Genomic DNA, 22,642 nt, shown 5'->3' with positions numbered 1-22,642 from the left:
ACAACTTATATGATATTTTGTTTAGGGTGAAATAAGTAATATATATATATATATATATATATATATATATATATATATATATATATATATATATATATATATATATATAATTCTAAAGAAAGTCATATCTTCATAAAAAAATTCTTGATAAACTTTCTTTTTGACTGAAAGAATTTATACAGCAATTTGTTTTGGGCGAATTAACCAACTCAAACAAAATGTACACAATAATCACCTTTGGGTGTATTAACCAACACCCACAGAACTTCCCCCAGAATAAAGATCAGAAGGAAAGCTTTGTTTAAGATAAACAAAAAAAATGCAACGCGAAACAACAACGATATATTAATATCATCCTCATTACGACCTTTCGTCTGACTCTTGGAATATCTGAAAGATTCATGCCCTGCCCGAATTGCTACGCCCGTCCAAAAAGCGAATCGAGATTATGATAAACAAGAATAATCTGTGACCGAGACCCCAAGGTCGATCTAGGGGTGAAATGGGTAGCAAGAAGAAGGGGGGGCGGGGGGGTGGAAGGAAGGGCCAATGTGTCCTGTTGTATATAAATAAAGCAAGGCACATAATCCATCGCAGTTTAAGTCTACGAGGCTTAGTGATAACATACCCGCCATGAGGATCCTGGTAAGAGATTTGGACGCATGTGTTGGTTAAGCTTTTCCGAGTTCGTGGGCACGACTGATAACGCTTAGTGGGCATTTTGTTTATGTTTTCAATTCTGGAAAGACTAAAACTCTATATTTTTGTCTTCGTCTTACACATATCTCCTGTAACGAACAGTATAAACCAATTTCACTTTGAGGGAGGACTGAAAATTGTCACAGTCTTCATCTTTAAATGTTTTTTGTCTTTAATTTTTCATGTGTGTGTCGTTATTTATATATATTTTTCTGAATTGCTAAGGTCCAGTTTAGCCAAGTATTTAGACACTCTGAAAAATTTGTTTTCAAAATTGATGTCCTAAAAAATACTGATAAAAAATGGCCCTTACTCTACTTCTCATCTCTCTCTCTCTCTCTCTCTCTCTCTCTCTCTCTCTCTCTCTCTCTCTCTCCTTCTCTTTCTCTCTCTCTCTCTATCTCTCTCTGTCTCGTTTTTTCTGTATCAGGGCATTCTAATAAGAGGGAACTTCCCGTCAAGTTTGCGACGCCAGTTTTTGCAATTACTTGTCAATTTAATACCCTTTTGGGCTTGTATCATACGAATTCTGGCATTTTTTGCTCCACTAATGAATATATATATAATATATATACAGTATATATATATACAGTATATATATATATATATATATATATATATATATATATATATATATATATACATATACATATATACATATAGGCCTATACATCTAAGAACATTCTCAACCACCACCAACAGGTCATTTTAACAGCGCTGGGTGCGTGCTCAGCCTTCCACCACTACAACTACGACTCCAATAATAACTACTACAGCCCTTCACCATCCTATGGCAGCCGCTACAGGGGTAATAATTACTACAGGTCGTCCCTAAGAGGCCTCAACGGCCGCTTCCTAGGGGCTACCACGCCTGCCCCAGCTTATAGCTACGTGAGCACTCCTGCATCGGCCTACAACTACGCAACAACCCTTGCGCCGACCTATGTCTCTACTCCTGCATCGGCCTACAACTATGTCAGCACTCCTGCGTCGGCCTACAACTATGTCAGCACTCCTGCGTCGGCCTACAACTATGCAACAACTCTGGCGCCAACTTACAACTATGGAACCGCAGCAACGTCAGCGTTCAGGCCGTCCACATACCTAGGATCAACTCCGTCACCCCTAGGCCATTACTCCGTTTCAAGCTCTACTCCAGGTTACTATCAGCCTCCGTCTTACTCCACCTCCGGTTCGTACGTCACTCCCTCTCCGGTAGGCCTATACGGCGGCAGCAATCTGTTGTCCCGGAATCCATACCATTACGGGACCACCTCCTCTTACGGCAACGGTTACAGCGTCACCCCTGCAGTTTTGACTCACCACTCCGTGCAGTCGATTTATCCCCAGAATACTGTGACCTACAACCCATACAACGTTTTGGCTTCCTCCCCCTTCAACAGGGTCAACTCCTACTCCCACTCCGCCCCCTCCAACATCGTCGTCTCGAACGGGTACATCCAGGACACTCCCGAAGTGGCCGCCGCCAAGGCGGAGTTCTTTCGCCTCTACAATTCTGCAGCGGCAGCTTCTGGAAACCACAGGTACTACAAGTAGAAGGCGACGAGATTTCAAGTGAATATAATGAATTAATAGGTTGCAGAATGTGTTAGTTATATACTTTATAAACATGCCAACTCTATGAAAGAATGCCAGTCAATATAATCAGTTCATATCTTGCACAGTGTGTTAGTTATTCAGAATAACATACAGTCACTTAGTTGTAATTCCGATGTGTAACGTGGGAATCAGCACAACTGGAATGATTGCTTCTTCAGCAATTGCCAAGCTTTGGAACCCTCTCCCTTGTTCTGTTTTCCCTGGGTCTTCTAAACCTTCCATCCTTCTAGAGGCTGGTATATTACTTCTTTAGTCTTCCCCTCCCCTTCTTGAATGAACAAATGAACAACATACGATCATGTTCATGAAGTTGTGGAACAATGAAGGTCGACTTACCCCATCTGAATAAACATCAATCCATTATTGCATTATTTATTATTGTACCTCGAGACTAACACTTTTGTTTGTGTTCAGATAAATTGAAAATTAAAACAATCTTAGATTTTGAACCCATTCAGAACACCATTGGTAATTTCGGCTAGGCGTGCGACGTCTAAAAATGAATATTTCAATGCAACCTGTTTCAGGTTAACGGATTTTGATAGAGCATTATTCTAATTTTATTTTTACAAAGCAATACAAATGCGTATACATAATCATAACGTCTTCGTATACATAGTGTATTTGATTTGTTGTACGATATATATATATATATATATATATATATATATATATATATATATATATATATATATATATATATATATATATATATATATATATATATATATATATATATATATATATATATATATATATATATATATATATATATAGTTTCGTGGACAAATAATCATACCATTTTGTAATTAGTCGCTACTCAAAAAACTCATTAAAATTAACGCTACTACTGTTATTACTGCTATTTTGCTGTGCTAATTTTACTGCTACGAGTCTCACTGCTACAAAGCAGCTGTGGAGAATGAAAGGAAAAAGTCGTAATTTTTAAAAGGAGATACATATTTTCTGGTACACTCCATAACTTAATACTTCTCTTTAAACACACTTCCGCTCAGAATACTTAGCAAAAAAGAGGTCGTGTGTCTTTCAGTGTAATTATTATTATTATTATTATTATTATTATTATTATTATTATTATTATTATTATTATTATTGGGAATATAAACCCCTATTCATATGGAACAATCCCACCAAAGGGGCCACTGACTTGAAATCCTTAAGCTTCCAAAGAATATTAAGGTGTTCATTCGAAAGGAGTAACAGAAAGTATTGGGAAATACTTATTGGAAAAACAGATAAATTAACAAATCAATAAATAAATAGATAAAAATGCAAGTAAATATTAGAATGCAAGGAGAACAGCATTAGAATGCATTCCATCTTCGCCTGAACTTCTGAAGTTCAGAAGTTCCAATTGCAAGACATCTTCAGTAGGGCGACTGTTCCACAGTCCAACGGTCTGAGGAGGAATAAAAGGACCTCTGGAGCTTTGGAGAAGCTCGACAGATAGCTAGACACATTAATTCCATATTGGTGCTGCTGTTCAGCAAATATCTCCATTCATATTTAAATGACAAAATGTAAAAAAGTAAATAAACATTGGTCGTCTGGAATAAAGGACCTCTGGAGCTTTGGAGAAGTTCGACAGACAGCGAGGCACATTAATTCCATATTGGCGCTCCTGTTCAGCAAATCTCTTCTTTCACATTTAAAGGATAGAATTTAGAAAAATAAGTAAAACATGATTCGTCCGCGGTTCTAAAAATTGCAACGCAGAACCGAAAGCAATTAGACCGCAGGACTGCGACGTAAATTTGCAATTGTCAGAGAACGAATTCCGATACGCTAATATAAAACCGCCAATAATGGTCCTGGGACCAATAATTTCACTTTCGTAAACGTTATTAACAAAGTAACTTTGTGTCTTTCAAAGAATGATAACGGTCATTGACGGTCATTCGCACGTCTCAGAATGCGGTGGTGAGTGGGTGGAGTTAATAAAAAAAAAGAAAATGGATTAAAAAGAGTATAAATACTGACTGAGAAACATCACACTCCACACTTTATCTCGAGGTTGCCAGCGGTTCGACGACAGCGGCGCCATGAAGACTCTGGTAAATTAGACCGATGTGTTTATATATATATATATATATATATATATATATATATATATATATATATATATATATATATATATATGTATATCTATATGTATTTATGTATATGTATGTGGTTTTGTATTGCATATATATACATTCAATTATCTAAGTATGTATGTGTGAGAGAGAGAGAGAGAGAGAGAGAGAGAGAGAGAGAGAGAGAGAGAGAGAGAGATTTTACTCATACAGTTATACATATACAAGCCTTCGAAGCTTGTTTGACCTAACAGTTTTCATTTTAGTGTCAATCAAATATTTTCAGTTACTTTCATTCCCCTCTGACTTGATTTAAGATTGATTTTGTTAAGCAAAATTTGACTGAAATACTATAATAACTTAATTGCACTATTTAGAAGATTCAGCTCACATCTAAGGCTTCCAGACAGTAGATAGTTACTGTGATTTGCTGAATCTATATATCAGTAATCTCAAGCCACTCAAAATTGTGTGATACATAACTGACGAAAGACAACTTATGCATATAATGGTTATTAATATTTTTTAATATTAAGTCCTGATAGCTTAGAAAAATATGAAATGTTTACACTGGATGCAGAAGGCTTGGAAACTGACTGGAAAAATTATTCATAAGTAAGTTTTCCAGGTTTCTATATTTTCTATGCTTGAATGCGACTCTAAATACCTGAACTGGAAACCACCGGGTTTCTGTACTGCAGTGTGACTTTAAGTACATGAACCGGAAACCACCAGGTTTCTATACTGGAATGTGACTCCAAGTACATGAATTGGGAACCACCAGGTTTCTACACTGCAATGTGACTCTAAGTACATGAATTGGAAACCACCAGCAGGTTTCTACACTGCAATGTGACTCTAAGTACATGAATTGGAAACCACCAGCAGGTTTCTATACTGCAACATGACTCTAAGTACATGAATTGGAAACCACCGGGTTTCTATACTGCAATGTGACTTTAAGTACATGAACTGGAAACTACCAGGTTTCTATACTGCAATGTGACTCTAAGTAAATGAATTGGAAACCACCGGGTTTCTATACTGCAATGTGACTCTAAGTAAATGAATTGGAAAGTACAAGGTTTCTATACTGCAATGTGACTCTAAGTACACGAATTGGAAACCCCAGGTTTCTATACTGCAATGTGACTCTAAGTACCTGGAATGGAAAAGTGGGCACAAAGTTCCTTGAACTAGATGTGGCTCTAGAAAATGCGAGTTTAAACTCCTATCCTTTATACAAATGACTATGGAAGGACTGTAGCTAAAGGATATCACCACCATCCCTTCGTCTTCCAGGTTGTTTTGGCAGTGATGGGACTGTGCTCGGCCCTCCCCCATCAGGCCCGTGACAGCAGCAGCGTCAGGAGGTTCTCGAGACAATCCTACGACGGAGACCTAGGCCAACCGGTGGGCGCCAAGGACAGAATCAACTCGGTCGCAGATCCCTACGAAATGGCTCCCGAACTGAGCAACTTCTTGGACGCTTACAAGAAGCAGCTCGCAGTCCTGAGTCACGCCACCAGCTACGAGCCCTCTCCTGACTACGGCGAAGGCGCTTCTTACGACGTAGTTCAGGCTTCTCGCAACCCTGTTCCCTCTTCTGCGCGCACCGTATCTCACGGCCATCCTTTCTCTGTCGACAGTTTTCCTCCTCTAACTCAGGCGCACAGCCCTCTAGATGGACCTCCGAATAACATCCACGCTCGTGCTATTGAGAACTACGCTCCACCTGCTCACGCCTTTCCCACGGCTCACGCTCCAGCTCATTCCCCAGCAACGCACGCTCCAGCCCACAAGACCTTCCAAGGCCCTGCTCAGCTCAAAGCTCACGCGTTCCCTCACGCCCCCGCTCAGGCTAGTTTCAACGGCCCTGCTGGAGGAGGAGCTTTTCCAGGGTACTCAGGCCCTGCCCCAGGACCCTACGAGCAGCACCAGCAGCAGCAGGCTGGCGCGCCCGACGACGCCTACAACTTCGTGATCCCGTCCCGCATCGTGGTCCACAACGGGTACGTCCAAGACACTCCCGAGGTCGCGGCTGCCAAGGAGGAGTTCTACAGCATCTTCAACCTGCAGGCGGCAGCCGCGGCGGCAGCTCCCGACGACTACGACTACTACGAGAGCAAAGACTATGGAGGGGTCACCAAAGTGAAGTCAAAGCGTGCCATGCGTTTTTACTAAAGATGTTTGTGTATAATAAAATCCTTTTTCGAAATTCGGTGAGTTTCAGCTTTCCTTATTGGTATTATCTTTTATATCCTTGTATCCTGATAATTTTCTTACATCTTTATATATTTATTCTTTAATTTGTTCATTTATTTTTTCTGTAATGCTTAACCCCTTCTTACTGTGTTTCCTAAATACCTTCTGTTACTTTCCAATGAACACCATAATACTCTTTGGAAGCTTAAGAATTTCAAGTCAATGGACTCTGTGTGCTTTCAATAATGCCTTAATTACTTTCAATAATATTTTAATAACATTATGAATTATCTGTTAAAAGCATTTCGGTGTGGTGGGCTTGTTCCTTACGAATAGGGTTCATCACCTGAACAATAATAATCATTTTTAATCAAAATTGCTATGAATGCATTCGTCTGAAAGCGTCTTCTTCACTAGGTGGTATACATAAAATGGTGACGGAAGAGAAATGGTTTTATACTTCATTCGATTAATAACGAAATAAATTATTGAAAAAATCTCACCATTTTGAACTTTCGGCGACGTGAAAGAATTCACGGTGCTACTTTGGCTTGTTATCTGTGCGTCACCTCCTAGGTGCTAGTACTAAACATGGCGGAAGCTCCCCGGGACGCCGTGTTCAGTACTAGCCCCTCGGAGATCAAAGTATCATATATACTTATTTCTATATTGTGTGTTAATAAACGACATATAGTCCTAAACACGGCGTCCCACGCAGCTTGCGTCATGTTTAGTACTAGCATTTAGTACTAGCACCAAAATGCAACATAAAGTTCTCGTGTCAGCATAACTTTGGATCTGACAGTAGTAGTCTTTGGTCTAAGACGTTGGATTTTGCCTTCTAATGCAATACCACCACGGCCGTGCATTACATAGAATAGACTAATAAGTTACCTTTGATAGTCTGACTCATCGCTTTCATTTATACCCGTCTGGAGCAAAATCAATTATTTTGGGCGACTTCCAGCAAAGGAAAATATTGCAGGCTAGTCTCATATAAATATGGCTCACAAAACATACAAGTAAGGTCAAGAAAAACCGATCAAGAACTGATTTACGAACATAAAATAGTCACCTTTCCATGTGATGTATCCTAAGCCAATGCCAGGAAACAAAAAATAGGTAATTTCTAATTTATATTTCGGTATCTGCGCGGCGCCGGACATAAGGAATGTAGATACACCCGTGTACGGAGTGAGAAATACGCATTAACTTTTATAAATACGCATTAACTTTGATAAATACGCATTAGCTTTTATAAATACGCATTAGCTTTCATAAATACACATTATTTTTCATACGCTGACGGTTTTGTAAGCGGGAGGTCTCGCTATTTGGATTCATAATCATTAGTCCCATAAGCAGAGAGAGAGAGAGAGAGAGAGAGAGAGAGAGAGAGTTGACACCCATAAGTGTCAGTGTTCTTTAAGCCTTTATAAGTTTGTGTATACACACACACACACACACACACACATATATATATATATATATATATATATATATATATATATATATATATATATATATATATATATAGAGAGAGAGAGAGAGAGAGAGAGAGAGAGAGAGGTTGACAGACTGATTTATGGCAACTAGAACTGGCGTCGCAGCACCTATGTTATTGACGCCGTTGACACAGAGAGAGAGAGAGAGAGAGAGAGAGAGTGAAAAGACAGATTTGATTTCAATTCCTAATGCGTCCCTATATAATGTTTACATTCACATTCTGCTTCTTTCACCATATTATAAAAACTATATACCCGTGATTCATCTACAATTATACAGACAGACTGATGGATAATGAAAGTATTATCAGATCGAATCACCATTCATTCCATATGGATGCTACTAGAAGGTTAGACACCTCTCTCTCTCTCTCTCTCTCTCTCTCTCTGCTAGTATATATAGGAAGGAGATGGCCTTAATCATCCCAGTGTACTAACAGCTTCTTGCTTTACAGCTCGAGCCACAATGAGGACTCTGGTAAGAAAGCAAATATTTTATTAGTTCTAAGAAACTGAGCTATTATTAGACTTAGGTCTAAGAAACTGAGCTTTAATTAGACTTAAGTCTAAGAAAGTGAGCTTTCGTTAGACTTATTTCTAAGAAAGTGAGCTTTTATTAGTCTTAGGACTGAGAAACTGAGCTTTTGTTGGACTTATGTCTTAGAAACTGAGCTTTTGTTAGACTTAGGCCTAAGAAACTGAGTTTTTATTAGACTTAGGTCTAAGAAACCGCTCTTTTATTAGACTTAGGTCTAAGAAACTGAGGTTTCATTAGACTTAGGTCTAAGAAACTGAACTTTTATTAGACTTGGGTCTAAGAATCTGTGCTTTTATTAGACTTAGGTGTAAGAAACTGAGCTTTAATCAGACTTAGGTCTAAGAAACTGAGATTTTATTAGACTTAAGTTTTAAAAAATGATCTTTATTAGACTTAGGTTTAAGAAACTGAGGTTTCATTAGACTTAGGTCTAAGAAACTGAACTTTTATTAGTCTTGGGTCTAAGAAACTGAGCTTTAATTAGACTTAGGTCTAAGAAACGGAGTTTTTATCAGACTTAGGTGTAAGAAACTGAGCTTTCATTAGACTTAGGTCTAAGAAACTGCGCTTTAATTAGACTTAGGTCTAACTCTCCGAAACACCATTCTGGTTTATCAAACCAAGAAGTTGATTGCAAGTTTCACTACTTTTCCTTTATTTAAAATAAAACATTGACGTTAGAATTAATCTCGTCTCATTTTCATAAGCTCGAGACAGCTAGCTGTTAAGAACTAAAAAGTCTAGAAATATATATATAAAATAAGCCTATAACTTTCGTCCGCTTGAATCGTAGGCCTATTCAGCCGAGCCTGCTGTAAATGTTGCTGTTCTAACGTGCAGTTGTCATTCCTGTTTAGCGAATCGCTTAAAATTATATAGAGACGTTGGTCATCTTTTTATTAATACTAAGAATGTTAGGTTAAGAATTTCCGGTTGGTAGAAGGAATTGTCTTGAAGAAAGATAATTGTTTTGGTGTAACAAAAGGAAAACAAAAACACACACACTTATATATGCATTTATATTCTCTTTTATTTACAATATCATCATCATCATCATCATCACCATCAGGAACCTTCTCTCCATCAGGTTACTCTGGCAGTGATGGGGTTGTGTTCAGCTCTTCCCTATCAGGCCTTCTACAACGCCTTCCCCAGCTACTCCTACGGCGGCACCTACCAACCTACATACGCAGGCCCTTCGGTCTCCTCCGTCCCAGCAGGAGTTTATAACGGTCACGTCTTTCCAGTTTCGGACACTTACGAGGCGACGGCAGCTCGCCAGGCCCTTCTCGACGCCTACCAGAGGCAGCAAGCGGCTGTGGGCGCCTTCGGGAGGCTTGCTTCTGTCTACAGCAACCTCCCTCACAGCTTACTTCACGCCCCTGGTCAAGCCTACGCAACGGGTCCTTACGCCCAGGGTGTTCCTTCTATAGTGGTTCGTAACGGTTTTGTGCAGGGCACTCCTGAAGTGGCAGCTGCCCTCTACAATGAACGAGCTGCCGCGGCCGTAGCAGCTCCTGGCATCTATCATTATTAAAAGGTGGCTGCCCTCCATCATCTTCACCAAGCTCTTCACTGCCAAAGTGGGTGATTCACTCTGGATGTCAGAGTTAATCTACGATATTTTCAAAGGAGAATCTTGTGTCACTAGACGCTATGGTCTTCTAAACCGGAGTCTTGTGCCTGAGTTACACGAACGCATCTAAGTTTTAAGTCATACGAGAACTTGGTTAAATTAACCTAGAATAAGTAGTTGTAATATCTTCTTGAAGTAATTCTCTCTCTCTCTCTCTCTCTCTCTCTCTCTCTCTCTCTCTCTCTCTCTCCGTGCAATCCGATTTCCTGTAGCTTTCGCATGTCTGAAATTTTAATAATTATCTTTATTTCTATTCAATATATGTTTTTTTCCAGTTTAATCGTTAATGTTTCAGTACGGTGCATTTTAAAATTTCCATGAAAATAATTAAAATAACTGACAAATACTTCTAAATTCATTTATGGTCACAAGGCTTCAGAATCTAATCGGTAAACTACGTATATTGTATTTTCCATCTTAAATATCTTACGTTATAGTGCTCCATGTCTTAACCATAGGCCTAATTTCAGATTCGAGTCGCTAATATTTTTTTCTAGGACGTAATGACGTACCTGGCGTACCTGAAGGTGAGGAAATGTACCATCACTGAGAGTGAGTTTGAAAATTAGAATCTTGTACCGTTTAAATGTAACATTGGTACGCAGAGAAATTTCAGCGTTTTAGGTAACCTTATTGCTTTAAAAGCCTCAAAATACTGATTTTTTTTTAATAAATAATGCTGCAGTTAACAAGCTGGTAAATTTGGATATAATTCACTGCTGTTTTTTTCTTAGCGCAGTGCTTTGTCACACGGATGAACTAGGGGCGTCGACGGTCAGTTTTAGTTTATTGATTCAGAAAGTAATATGCTAGTACTATTACTGTGCTAGACAGAAGTTTTATATATTTTCATCAGATACAGAAAAAAAAACGCTTTGCAAAGGCTAACTTACAGTGAGGAAGACTTTTCAATCCCAATTTTCATCCGCTGGGTCTAAGCTATCTACTTGAGGCAGGCACACTCCTGTAGCCTGTAATAATCATTCTATTACTTGCATGACTAACGCTTCAGAATGAGAGAGAGAGAGAGAGAGAGAGAGAGAGAGAGAGAGAGAGAGAGAGGGTACAATAATCACGTTAATAATTGCACGATCAAGTCTTTACAACTTAAACCAGTTTAATCATATTTAAATATAACAGTTTCACACTGAATTAGGCTTAAATGACAACCACTTTATACGAGGTGACGGGTCAACGGGATTTAAAGATTTAAACTCCTGAAGAGGTTCTTCGTGGAGAAAAAGGGCTGGTAATCCCTGAATTATTTCGCGCCAAAATCGTGTATGAAGTTCTTAACTTTCTTCCCGAACTTTCACAAGTCACTACTAGGAAAAACGGTGAATTCTGCCTTTTCAATGTTATCCGAAAGCGTCTAAAGTTATCGTATAATAATAGGCTAAATCTATTAACTCTTTAGGAAAACAGAGTCTAATGTACTGTCTCCAAGGCCGCTTGAGAAATTCAATTTCCTCTGGAACTTCGGCGGAATGCTTTCAAAATGAGGTATATTTCTGTTTTTCAAATTCGTTTCGGTGTATAAGTAAAGTAAAAATAGATTATTACTTTTATTACGGAAAATGACGTTTGAAATAATTTGTGAGCTCTCATTGTCAGAGATTTTATTTTTATATATATTTGATGCCGTGTACTTCAGTTCACCAATATTCTTTGTCCATTTTAACGACATATTCTGGTTTGGATTTTTAATCTCTCTCTCTCTCTCTCTCTCTCTCTCTCTCTCGTTCCCTTTTGTAAACTGTACTAATGTGTCTATTTCTAGATGCTTGACTGTGAATGCGTCAATAAATGTTAAAATATATGAGCCATCACTGAACAGGAAAACATAGAGGAAACAGATATCACAGGGCTTATGAATTTTAAAGTTTCAACCCATAATTAACTGGTCTTACCGTTTGTTATAGGTTTACTATATTATTATATAGCCAGTATTTCTTGCAGAGACCCATCTCTCTCGGCTGGAACAAACCAGAGAAATGAAAGGCTTCAGAAATGGCCTTGAAAACAAAACAAACAAAATTGCTTTTGATTACTGACCAGAGGGGAGGGGAGGGAGGAGGGGGAAGTCTTTATCTCTCCAACCTCCTCCCCCTTTCACCCTCTTTCCAGCCACACACACACATACGCACACACACACACACTTACATACACATGCGACAGGAAATGGGAAGGGTGGGGCAGAACCTCAGAGTATATAAAGGACTGAGAATAACCTGATCATCACAGTGCAACTCAAGTTCACCATCTTACAACCACTACCACAATGAGGACTCTGGTGAGGAAAGCTAAGTTACTGTTTCATGCTTTTTTTTAAATTGAAATATCTGTTTTTGTGTTTCTGAGCCGTTGGGTGAAATGCCTGTTCAGTTTGATGTTCATCAAATCTTGATCCCCACACTCTTAATTAGTCTAATGTTTCCTTCCTCAGATCTTTCCCTAAACTCTCACTGAGTCTAATGTTTCCTCACTCAGACCTTTCCCTGAACTCTTACTGAGTCTAATGTTTCCGCCCTCAAACCTTTCCCTGAACTCTTACTGAGTCTAATGTTTCCTCCCCCAGACCTTTCCCTAAACTCGCACTGAGTCTAATGTTTCCTTCCCCAGACCTTTCCCTAAACTCTCGTTGAGTCTAATTGTTCCTCCCTCAGACCTTTCCCTAAACTCTCGTTGAGTCTAATTAATTGTTCCTCCCTCAAAACTTTCCCTAAACTCTCACTGAGTCTAATGTTTCCTCCCCCAGACCTTTCCCTAAACTCTCACTGAGTCTAATTTTCCCTCCCTCGCAGATCGCTTTGGCAGTGATGGGGCTGTGCTCCTGCTCAGTTCTCCCCCATCAGGCCTACACCGCCTTCCCCAGCTACTCCTACGGCGGCCACTACCAGCCCAAGTACGTAGGCCCTCTGGCCTCCTCCGTGCCGGCAGGCGTCGGCGGGAAAGTCATCCCCGTCTCGGACACTTACGAGGTGGCTGCTGCTAAGAATGCCTTCTTCGACGCCTACCAGAGGCAGCTGGCCGCCGTCGGGGCCTATGGGCGCTACGCTGCCGCCCCTGTCTACCACCACGCCCCTGTTCAGGCTGTGGTCCACGCCCCTTCATACCTCCCAGTAGCCTCTTACTCCCACACCGTCCCTGCCACGGTAGTGGTGGCCAACGGCCATGTCCAAGACACTCCCGAGGTGGCATCCGCCAAGGCGCAGTTCTACCACCTCTACAACAAACAGGCAGCCGCTGCAGCAGCCGCCCCTGACGACTACGTCGTCAAAGGGGACGGCTACCACTACGGCCATCACTACTGAAGGAGGAGAGTGCTAAGGGAATGACGTGGAAACCTAAACTGAAGGATACTCTAGTATTTTCGCGGAAGAATCTTATGTCGTCAGACATCATGGTCTTCTGCTTCAGAGTCTATTGTAAGAGTTGCTTGTGGAATTCTATTTTCGTAGATAATTCGAAAACTTATTAAAGATTATTTGCAAAAATGATGATAAGATGTTTTGAGTTTCCTTATGCATTTTTTGGGGGGTATTAAGTGTTTATACATTTTTAATGTTATTCACTAGTATTGGGGATTTTGTCACCCTGTGTGGCTATTTTTGAATATATGTAATATCTGCTGAATCATCTCTTCAGTTTTATATATATATATATATATATATATATATATATATATATATATATATATATATATATATATATATACATACATACATAAAAGCGTTCATTTTCTTTACCTGCTAAACCAGGAATACGTTCTATATAAAATATCTTTACCAGTTTCATGTTGAAGAAATTCCTCTAAAAAAGGAATATTTATTCATGATATCAAATATTAATATTTCTGTGCATATTAATAAGTGCATTAGTAAATTCCACGAGAGCAAATTGAAACGGTTCCTCTAATAATCTATTTCTGTGGCTAATTTGTTCAACACTGATAGTCAGCCCCCAAGCCGTAACCCCTTTCATTCATTTTACTGTACCTCCGTTCATATTCTCTTTCTTCCATATTACCTTCCTCAACCCTCTCCTAATAATTGATTCATAGTGCAACTGCTTTGAGGTTTTCCTTCTGTTACACCTTTCAGACCTTTTTATCTCAATTTCCGTTTCAGCACTGAATGACCTCATAGGTACCAGCGCTTGGTCTTTGGCCCAAACTCTGTATTCCATTTCATTCCATTCCATTAAAAGTCTGTTTTCTTGTTGCGTTTTGGTTAAGTACATGTTATAGTTTCCAATTCTTTACCTGAAGTGATCTAATGGTATGCATAACCTTGAACATTCATATTCTGTACGATTTTGGGTTTTGTTATTGAATAGAACAGAATATAGAATTTTGGCCAAAAGCCAAGCGATGGGATATATGAGGTCATTCAGCGCTGAAATTGAAATTGACAGTATAAAGGTCTGAAAGGTGTAACAGGAGGAAAACCTCTCAGTTGCACTATGAATCAATTGTTAGAAGGTGGAAAGTAAGATAGAAGAAAGAGAATATGAACGGAGGTACAGTAAGAGGAATGAAATGGGTTTCAGCTAGGGGCCTAGGGGATGCTGCAAAGACTCTTCAGTGATGCCTGCAGTGAACCACATGAGGTGCACTGACGGCGCTACCCCCCTACGGGGTGGATTTTCTTATTACCCGTTGTCTGCTAACAGCTTATTGTCAAGACTTGTGCAAATCTCGCTAAAAACTGTTATTCTACAAGGTCAGGTCCTTGACCTTGACCTCAGAACTCACGTTTCATCCGGTTTTGATGGCGGCGTGAGAACCGACATAAATTCACGAGGCATAATTACCTTACTCACACGAGCCAGACTGAGTTGCTGTCCCTAGTTAGGTTGGCTACAGAGAAGTAAGAAAATGGTCATTGCCTAAATGAGAAGGAACCCCTGAACTGAAAACTTACACAGTCTCATCAGTAGTGCGTCGACCCTTTTAGAAGACTGTCACTCACCCGTACATAAACACATATGCTGATTTACTCCTTCATATTCAAAGAGAGAGAGAGAGAGAGAGAGAGAGAGAGAGAGAGAGAGAGAGAGAGAGAGAAATGCGCACCTCAAGCAAAACTAAGAGAGAGGCATTACGGAAAGACCTTCTCCAAATTTTTAATGTATCCTCCGTAATTAAGGAACCTGAAACTTTACGACTCTGCAAACCGCCAAATTGCAGGAAAATAAAAAAAAGAATTCAAGTCAAGAAAAAACTGTAAAAAACTATAATTATCTAATGGATTTTGCTAAACTCCATTACGAGAATTGAATGGGAAGTTGTAATTGCCTTGTTGTGGTTAAGTTTCTTGTTTCGGTAAGCGTAAAATCCAGTGGGCATTAAATCAGGGGTTGTCACTAGAGCGCAGTCTATTATAATGATTTTTTTTAGAATATGCTCTATATATCATTATTGCCCTCTAGTTTTTTTTTTTTTTTTCTTTTTTGTTATTCGTTGCTGGAAGTGGTTCCACACTCATCCTTCACTGTATGTAATACTTTCTATTGTTTTATTCTTTTTCTCGTTCCATACCATTCACTTCCTTCCTTCTTCTTCTTCTTCTTCTTGTTCTTCTTCTTCTTCTTCTTTTCGCTGTACGTAATACTTTCTCTTGTTTTATTCTTATTCTCGTTCCATTCCAGTCATTTCTCCTTCTCCTCTTCATCCTCCTTCTCCTCCCCTTCCTCCTCCTCCTCTTCCTCCTTCTTCTTCTTCTTCTTCTTCTTGTCACTGTGCGTATTTCCTTCCCTCTCTCTAATGACAATCATTTCGTTTGGTATATTCCTTCCCCCCTTGCAAGATCTCTTCTCGTACTTCGCTGCCAGCCGCAAGAAGTTACGCTTAATGGGTCCCTGGGTCTCTAATGGACTTGGTTCTTCATTTATGGAATGACTCACGTAATCCATTAACCATCGGACCTTGAAACTTCCTCCCCTGAATATAGCCATAAGGTATTGTACCATTGTTCGGTGGTAATGTTTGTTCCCGATTCGTTCACGCGATTTCCGTTTCAATTTTTTGTTAGGCTCGTGGAATTAATTTCCTGGCAGGTTTGATGTTTCGATTGTCGTACCATTGATTTATTATTATTATTATTATTATTATTATTATTATTATTATTATTATTATTATTATTATTGATGTGTATTTGTTTCTTTGTTATTTGCCAGTACGTTTTCGAAAGAGTTATGGTTTAGTGTTTGTGGGAAAGACAGTGTGTACGAATTAGTGTCTATATATATATATATATATATATATATATATATATATATATATATATATATATATATATATATATATATATATATATATATATATATATATATATATATATATATATATCTATATATAATGAAAACTAATAAACAATATTGTACATCCCACTGAAATGTAATGAAAAATAATTTCCTCTATGAAACGTAAGTTGTATATAGACTTTACGTAATTAAATGATTAATAAACATAAGTAATTTCTAGGCATTTCAAGAGGTCATCGTCTTATGTGCGCCTTTCTGTTTTCAATCCAATACAGAAAATATAAGTTGAATAATGACTGCTTAGTGCAGACGCACGTTTTGACACTTTGACACTTACACTGAATATTTTTACATTCTGTATTTTGGAAAGTGCCGGTTCTTGGAAACTAGAAATGTAAGTACTTTTATCTTCCTATTTCTTCGATCACGTTTGTGAAATGACCAACACAGATTGTGAAAACATCATGCAGCAGTCGACATGTATTAAAATTTTAAAAGGAATAAGTAAAAATAGGAATGTTAAGGTACCAAGCGATCCATGAACCAATGATTAAACGCAGGGCTTCCAAAATGGCCTCACAAGGTAGAAGGAAAAATCTCTGATAAATTATTCATGCAATATTTATTTTCCTCGAAGTAAGTACAAAAATATACATATATATATCTCTTCCTAAAGCCAGCAATGGGTTCTGGTCCACTAGAAGACCATTATTAAAGACAAAAAGTGTTTATTCTTTAGCTTTAAATAAAGCATCCACCAAACACTTTACTGTCTTTGAGAAGCAGAAGACCATGATGTCTGACGACATAAGATTCTTCCGCGAAGATAATAAAGTTTCCTTCAGTCAAGTTCCCACGTCATTCCCTTCGCTCTCTCCTCCTTCAGTAGTGGTGGCCGTAGTGGTAGCCGTCCCCTTTGACGACGTAGTCGTCAGGGGCGGCGGCTGCAGCGGCTGCCTGTTTGTTGTAGAGGTGGTAGAACTGCGCCTTGGCGGACGCCACCTCGGGAGTGTCCTGGACGTGGCCGTTGGCCACCACTACCGTGGCAGGGACGGTGTGGGAGTAAGAGGCTGCTGGGAGGTACGAAGGAGCGTGGACCACAGCCTGAACAGGGGCGTGGTGGTAGACAGGGGCGGCAGCGTAGCGTCCATAGGCCCCGACGGCGGCCAGCTGCCTCTGGTAGGCGTCGAAGAAGGCATTCTTAGCAGCAGCCACCTCGTAAGTGTCCGAGACGGGGATGACTTTCCCGCCGACGCCTGCCGGCACGGAGGAGGCCAGAGGGCCTACGTACTTGGGCTGGTAGTGGCCGCCGTAGGAGTAGCTGGGGAAGGCGGTGTAGGAGGCCTGATGGGGGAGAACCGAGGGGGAGCACAGCCCCATCACTGCCAGAAGGACCTGGGGAAAAGGGAACATGGAAAAACTCATAACTCAGTAATATTAGAATATGATTTTTCATAACTAAGCAAAGGCCTTTTATTTTATCTATATTATCTATCATTTCCATGTCAACGTTATTTGAATAGAAAGTTCATTATCTCCTTTGATATAAAACTCATAAAACTCATAATCTTATGAATCAGTTCTATAAAGGTGAAGGTATAATTTAGCATACATATGATATTGCGCTATTTATGTTTTGCCGACTGCAGGTTTTGAGAGTTAAACTTCTGATTTAATGTTCATTGTAAAAAGTATGATGTAACCAACACATACACACAAACACACACACACATATATATATATATATACACATATATAAGTATGTATACGTATTCATGTATGTATAAGTGTATATACATATAAAACGATAAAAACTGTATCATCTACACACACAAACATTACACTAAGATGTCTTCACATACACACACACAAAAAACAAATAAATAAACAAAAACAAACACAAAAAAAAGCAAACAAACGCGAATAATGGAACGCCTCTCTCACCAGAGACCTCATCGCGGTTGAAGTGGAAAGGAAGGAACTCGTGAGCTGCTTTGCGTCGTGTTTCAGTCCTCACGCCCTTTTATACCGAAAGACACGCCTCTCCGCTACCCCACCCACTTCGTCAGGGCCTCCTCTCGGAAGGGGAAAAAGGTATGCTGGGGAAAAGGGAAATTTATATATATTTATATATTGCTGTTTCATACTTTTTCATTGCTTTTATCACTTTCGCTTTGCGTTCGTGTTTTTTTTTTTTTGTATTTTTTTTTGTGTAATCTTTTTTTCGTCCTTGTAGTTATAACTGTACTGTGTTTTGATGGATGGCTTGTGATAATAGATGTATCTAAGCTTATCACGCATGAATGTACATGTAGTTGTTGATAAATAAATAAGCATACATTATATATATACATATATATGTATATATATATATATATATATATATATATATATATATATATATATATATATATATATTCCTGCCTAGAATAACTCAGGTACAGAAGTACTTAGGTTCCAACTTCTTTTGTGACTTGTGTGGGTCAGTTGATAGCGCCCTGGCCTGTCATTTGAGCGATACTGAGGTTCGATCCCGGTGTGAGTCATACATTTAATACATATATATACATATATGTATGTATATATATGACGAATATCATATATACTGTAACAAAAACAAACAATAAAATTAACGGAGGAATTAATAATAATAATAATAATAATAATAATAATAATAATAATAATAATAATAGTGAAACCAAATAGATATAACAGTCGCATGACGGAGTGAAAACAATCAATGCAGAATGAATAACAAAAACAGAATTACGAATAACATCATCTTTTTTCTCGCGAATAATTTCCGGAAATCACAATAATTTTTTGTACATCAAATCACTCACTGACGCTGCGCAGTGACTGCACTGCGCATGCGTCAAAACTTACCTTTCACGGTCGTTATGCAAGGACGCTTCGTTAATGTTTTCCTAAATGGACGTATCTGGGATGTTAAATTTGTTATATTTAGTTTTTGGGGGAATCCTTTTTATTGGGTAATATAATCATCTTTGTTGAATTGTAGGTTGTGTTGTTAAGTCTTTAATGGAATTAACATCTTGATGTCGTATTTGGTTGTTAAATTTATGATTTTAACTTTGCTGGAATCCGTTTTAATGGGTAATAAAGTCGTCTAGGTTAAATTGTAGCTTGTAATGTTAAGTTTTCATCGGATTAACATCTTGATGTCGTATATGAGAGTTGAATCTGTTAAATTTTCCTTGCAGGAATCAACTTTAATGTTAATAAAATCGTGACCTTTATTTCCCAGCTCAATTCTAAGCGTTGCGAAGTAAAACATAAAAAAAAAAAACAATTAAAAAATGCGCCGAAGTTTCTTCGGCGCAATCGAGTTTTCTGTACAGCCGCCACAGCGTATAATCAAGGCCACTGAAAATAGGTCTATCTTTCGGTGGTCTCGGCATAATTAAACTTTAATCACGGCCCGGTGGTGGCCTATCCTATATCGTTGCCAGAAGCACGATTATGGCTAACTTTAACCTTAATTAAAATAAAAATTACCGAGGCTAGGGGGCTGCAATTTGGTATATTTGATGATTGGAGGGTGGATGATCAACATACCAATTTGCAGCCCTCTAGCCTCAGTAGTTTTTAAGAGCTGAGGCCGGACAGATAAAGTGCGGACAGAAAAAATGCGAACAGAAGAAGTGCGGACTGAAAAAAGTGCGGACAGAAAAAGTGCGGACAGGAAAAAGTGCGGACAGAAAAAAGTGCGGACGGACAGACAAAGCCAGCACAATAGTTTTCTTTTACAGAAAACTAAAAATCAGTACCTAAGAAGCCACGAGTTTAACTCTCCCCGTTTGAAAACTGTTTTTTACTGATTTTGTCGATGAAAAGAAAAGCTTTTAAAAATCATTTATCAAGAATACTGATTTCCGCTGGTGAGAGAGAGAGAGAGAGAGAGAGAGAGAGAGAGAGAGAGAAGGAAAAAAAAACAGTTTTAAATACCGCATCGGGGTTAGTTTCTTCTCCGGGAAGAAAATTGGCTGAAAATTGTTTTAAAATTACACTTCTCGAGGAAGATTGCAGAATTGCAGCACAAAAGATTAAAAATAGCACAAGTGTCATTTTTTCCTCTCTGTTTTTCGGCGTCATTTCCTTGTGCTAATTATTTATAATTGTTCGTGGATTCAATGCGGATGATTGAGTGCTTGCGTTAACATGATCAAAGATGAGCAAAAAAAAAAATAAATAATAATCTTGCATAATTTGCTAAAAACGACCTTGTGATTAAAATGGCTGACTTTAGATTAGAATTGTAGTTTTAGTTTTCTGTCAAAGAAAACTATTGTGCCGGCTTTGTCTGTCCGTCCGCACTTTTTTCTGTCCGCTCTTTTTCTGTCCGCACTTTTTTCTGTCCGCACTTTTTCTGTCCGCACTTTATTCTGTCCACACTTTATTCTGTCCGCACTTTTTTCTGTCCGCACTTTTTTCTGTCCACACTTTATTCTGTCCGCACTTTTTTCTGTCCGCACTTTTGTCTGTCCAAACTTTATTCTGTCCGCACTTTTTCTGTCCACACTTTATTCTGTCCGCACTTTTTCTGTCCACACTTTATTCTGTCCGCACTTTTTCTGTCCACACTTTATTCTGTCCGCACTTTATTCTGTCCGCACTTTTTCTGTCCACACTTTATTCTGTCCGCACTTTTTCTGTCCACACTTTATTCTGTCCGCACTTTTTTCTGTCCACACTTTATTCTGTCCGCACTTTTTCTGTCCACACTTTATTCTGTCCGCACTTTATTCTGTCCACACTTTATTCTGTCCGCACTTTTTCTGTCTGCACTTTTTTCTGTCCGCACTTTATTCTGTCCACACTTTTTTCTGTCCGCACTTCTTTCTGTCTGCACTTTTTCTGTCCACACTTTTTTCTGTCCGCACTTCTTTCTGTCTGCACTTTATTCTGTTCACACTTTTTTCTGTCCGCACTTCTTTCTGTCTGCACTTTTTCTGTCCACACTTTATTCTGTCCGCACTTTTGTCTGTCCACAATTTATTCTGTCCGCACTTTTTTCTGTCCACACTTTATTCTGTCCGCACTTTTGTCTGTCCACACTTTATTCTGTCCGTACTTTTTTCTGTCCACACTTTATTCTGTCCGCACTTTTTTCTGTCCACACTTTATTCTGTCCGCACTTTTGTCTGTCCACAATTTATTCTGTCCGCACTTTTTTCTGTCCACACTTTATTCTGTCCGCCCTCAGATCTTCAAAACTACTGAGGCTAGAGGGCTGCAAATTGGTATGTTGATCATCCACCCTCTAGTCATCAAACATACCTAACTGCAGCTCTCTAACCTCAGTGGTTTTTATTTTATTTCAGGTTAAAGACAGCCATAACCGTGCTTCTGCCCGTGGTTAACGTTTCATGGGCCGCGGCTCATACAGCATTATACCGAGACCACCGAAAGATAGATCCATTTTCGGTTTTTACTCGTTTGTTCATTTTATACAATGTGCAAACAACCTGATCTTGCATAAGTTGGAGTTTTTAAATATTTTACATATCTCTCTTAGGCTAACTATTACCCTTTCTACTTTTCAACTCTCTCTCTCTCTCTCTCTCTCTCTCTCTCTCTCTCTCTCTCTCTCTCTCTCTCCTTACGAAAAGAAAAGTCATATGAAAAGCGATAAACTAAATCTCTCTCTCTCTCTCTCTCTCTCTCTCTCTCTCTCTCTCTCTCTCTCTCTCTTTACGAAAAGCAAAAGTCATATGAGAAACGAAAACTAAACTTCTCTCTCTCTCTCTCTCTCTCTCTCTCTCTCTCTCTCTCTCTCTCTCTCTCTCTCTCTCTCTCTCTCCACTTGAACAATATACAACCCTGTAAGCTGAAACTATTTCGAAGATCAGTACTAATAATAAAAGCAATTTCTCTCTCTCTCTCTCTCTCTCTCTCTCTCTCTCTCTCTCTCTCTCTTGACACGCCCACCTCCGCAGGGCTTACCTGACACACACACACACACACATCGTGCCCTTCGGAGCCCTGTCAGGCATTTTCCCTCGGCTTCAAGTGACGCCCTTCGGAAAGAACAATGAATTTCCTGCGCTTTCTC

At 39.0% G+C, this 22,642-nt stretch overlaps 4 protein-coding genes across 4 annotated transcripts; 3 read left to right on the top strand and 1 right to left on the bottom strand.

Annotated features, from left to right (window-relative positions):
• The first annotated feature begins 600 nt into the window (after nucleotides 1-600).
• On the top strand, nucleotides 601-6,614 carry LOC136827788 (sialidase-like). Its single transcript, XM_067085248.1, has 3 exons — nucleotides 601-645; nucleotides 1,402-2,253; nucleotides 5,763-6,614. Exons 1-3 carry the CDS (start codon nucleotides 634-636, stop codon nucleotides 6,597-6,599), a joined length of 1,701 nt encoding a protein of 566 aa, XP_066941349.1. The 5' UTR covers nucleotides 601-633; the 3' UTR covers nucleotides 6,600-6,614.
• A 1,950-nt stretch (nucleotides 6,615-8,564) lies between these two features.
• LOC136828210 (uncharacterized) lies at nucleotides 8,565-10,964 on the top strand. The gene is made up of 2 exons (XM_067086053.1): nucleotides 8,565-8,603; nucleotides 9,751-10,964. Exons 1-2 carry the CDS (start codon nucleotides 8,592-8,594, stop codon nucleotides 10,198-10,200), a joined length of 462 nt encoding a protein of 153 aa, XP_066942154.1. The 5' UTR covers nucleotides 8,565-8,591; the 3' UTR covers nucleotides 10,201-10,964.
• A 2-nt stretch (nucleotides 10,965-10,966) lies between these two features.
• On the top strand, nucleotides 10,967-13,805 carry LOC136828208 (cuticle protein CP1499-like). Its single transcript, XM_067086052.1, has 2 exons — nucleotides 10,967-12,592; nucleotides 13,104-13,805. Exons 1-2 carry the CDS (start codon nucleotides 12,581-12,583, stop codon nucleotides 13,611-13,613), a joined length of 522 nt encoding a protein of 173 aa, XP_066942153.1. The 5' UTR covers nucleotides 10,967-12,580; the 3' UTR covers nucleotides 13,614-13,805.
• A 3,371-nt stretch (nucleotides 13,806-17,176) lies between these two features.
• On the bottom strand, nucleotides 17,177-18,577 carry LOC136828207 (cuticle protein CP1499-like). The gene is made up of 2 exons (XM_067086051.1): nucleotides 18,511-18,577; nucleotides 17,177-17,961 (listed from the first exon to the last, which is right to left on the bottom strand). The coding sequence occupies exons 1-2, from the start codon at nucleotides 18,520-18,522 to the stop codon at nucleotides 17,449-17,451; spliced, it is 525 nt and encodes a 174-aa protein (XP_066942152.1). The 5' UTR covers nucleotides 18,523-18,577; the 3' UTR covers nucleotides 17,177-17,448.
• Nucleotides 18,578-22,642: the final 4,065 nt, after the last annotated feature.

Source organism: Macrobrachium rosenbergii, chromosome 42, assembly GCF_040412425.1.
Source record: "Macrobrachium rosenbergii isolate ZJJX-2024 chromosome 42, ASM4041242v1, whole genome shotgun sequence".
Classification (NCBI taxonomy): Eukaryota; Metazoa; Arthropoda; class Malacostraca; order Decapoda; family Palaemonidae; genus Macrobrachium; species Macrobrachium rosenbergii.
The sequence above is the reverse complement of the archived record's forward strand: the minus strand, read 5'-3'. Positions and strand labels throughout refer to the sequence as shown.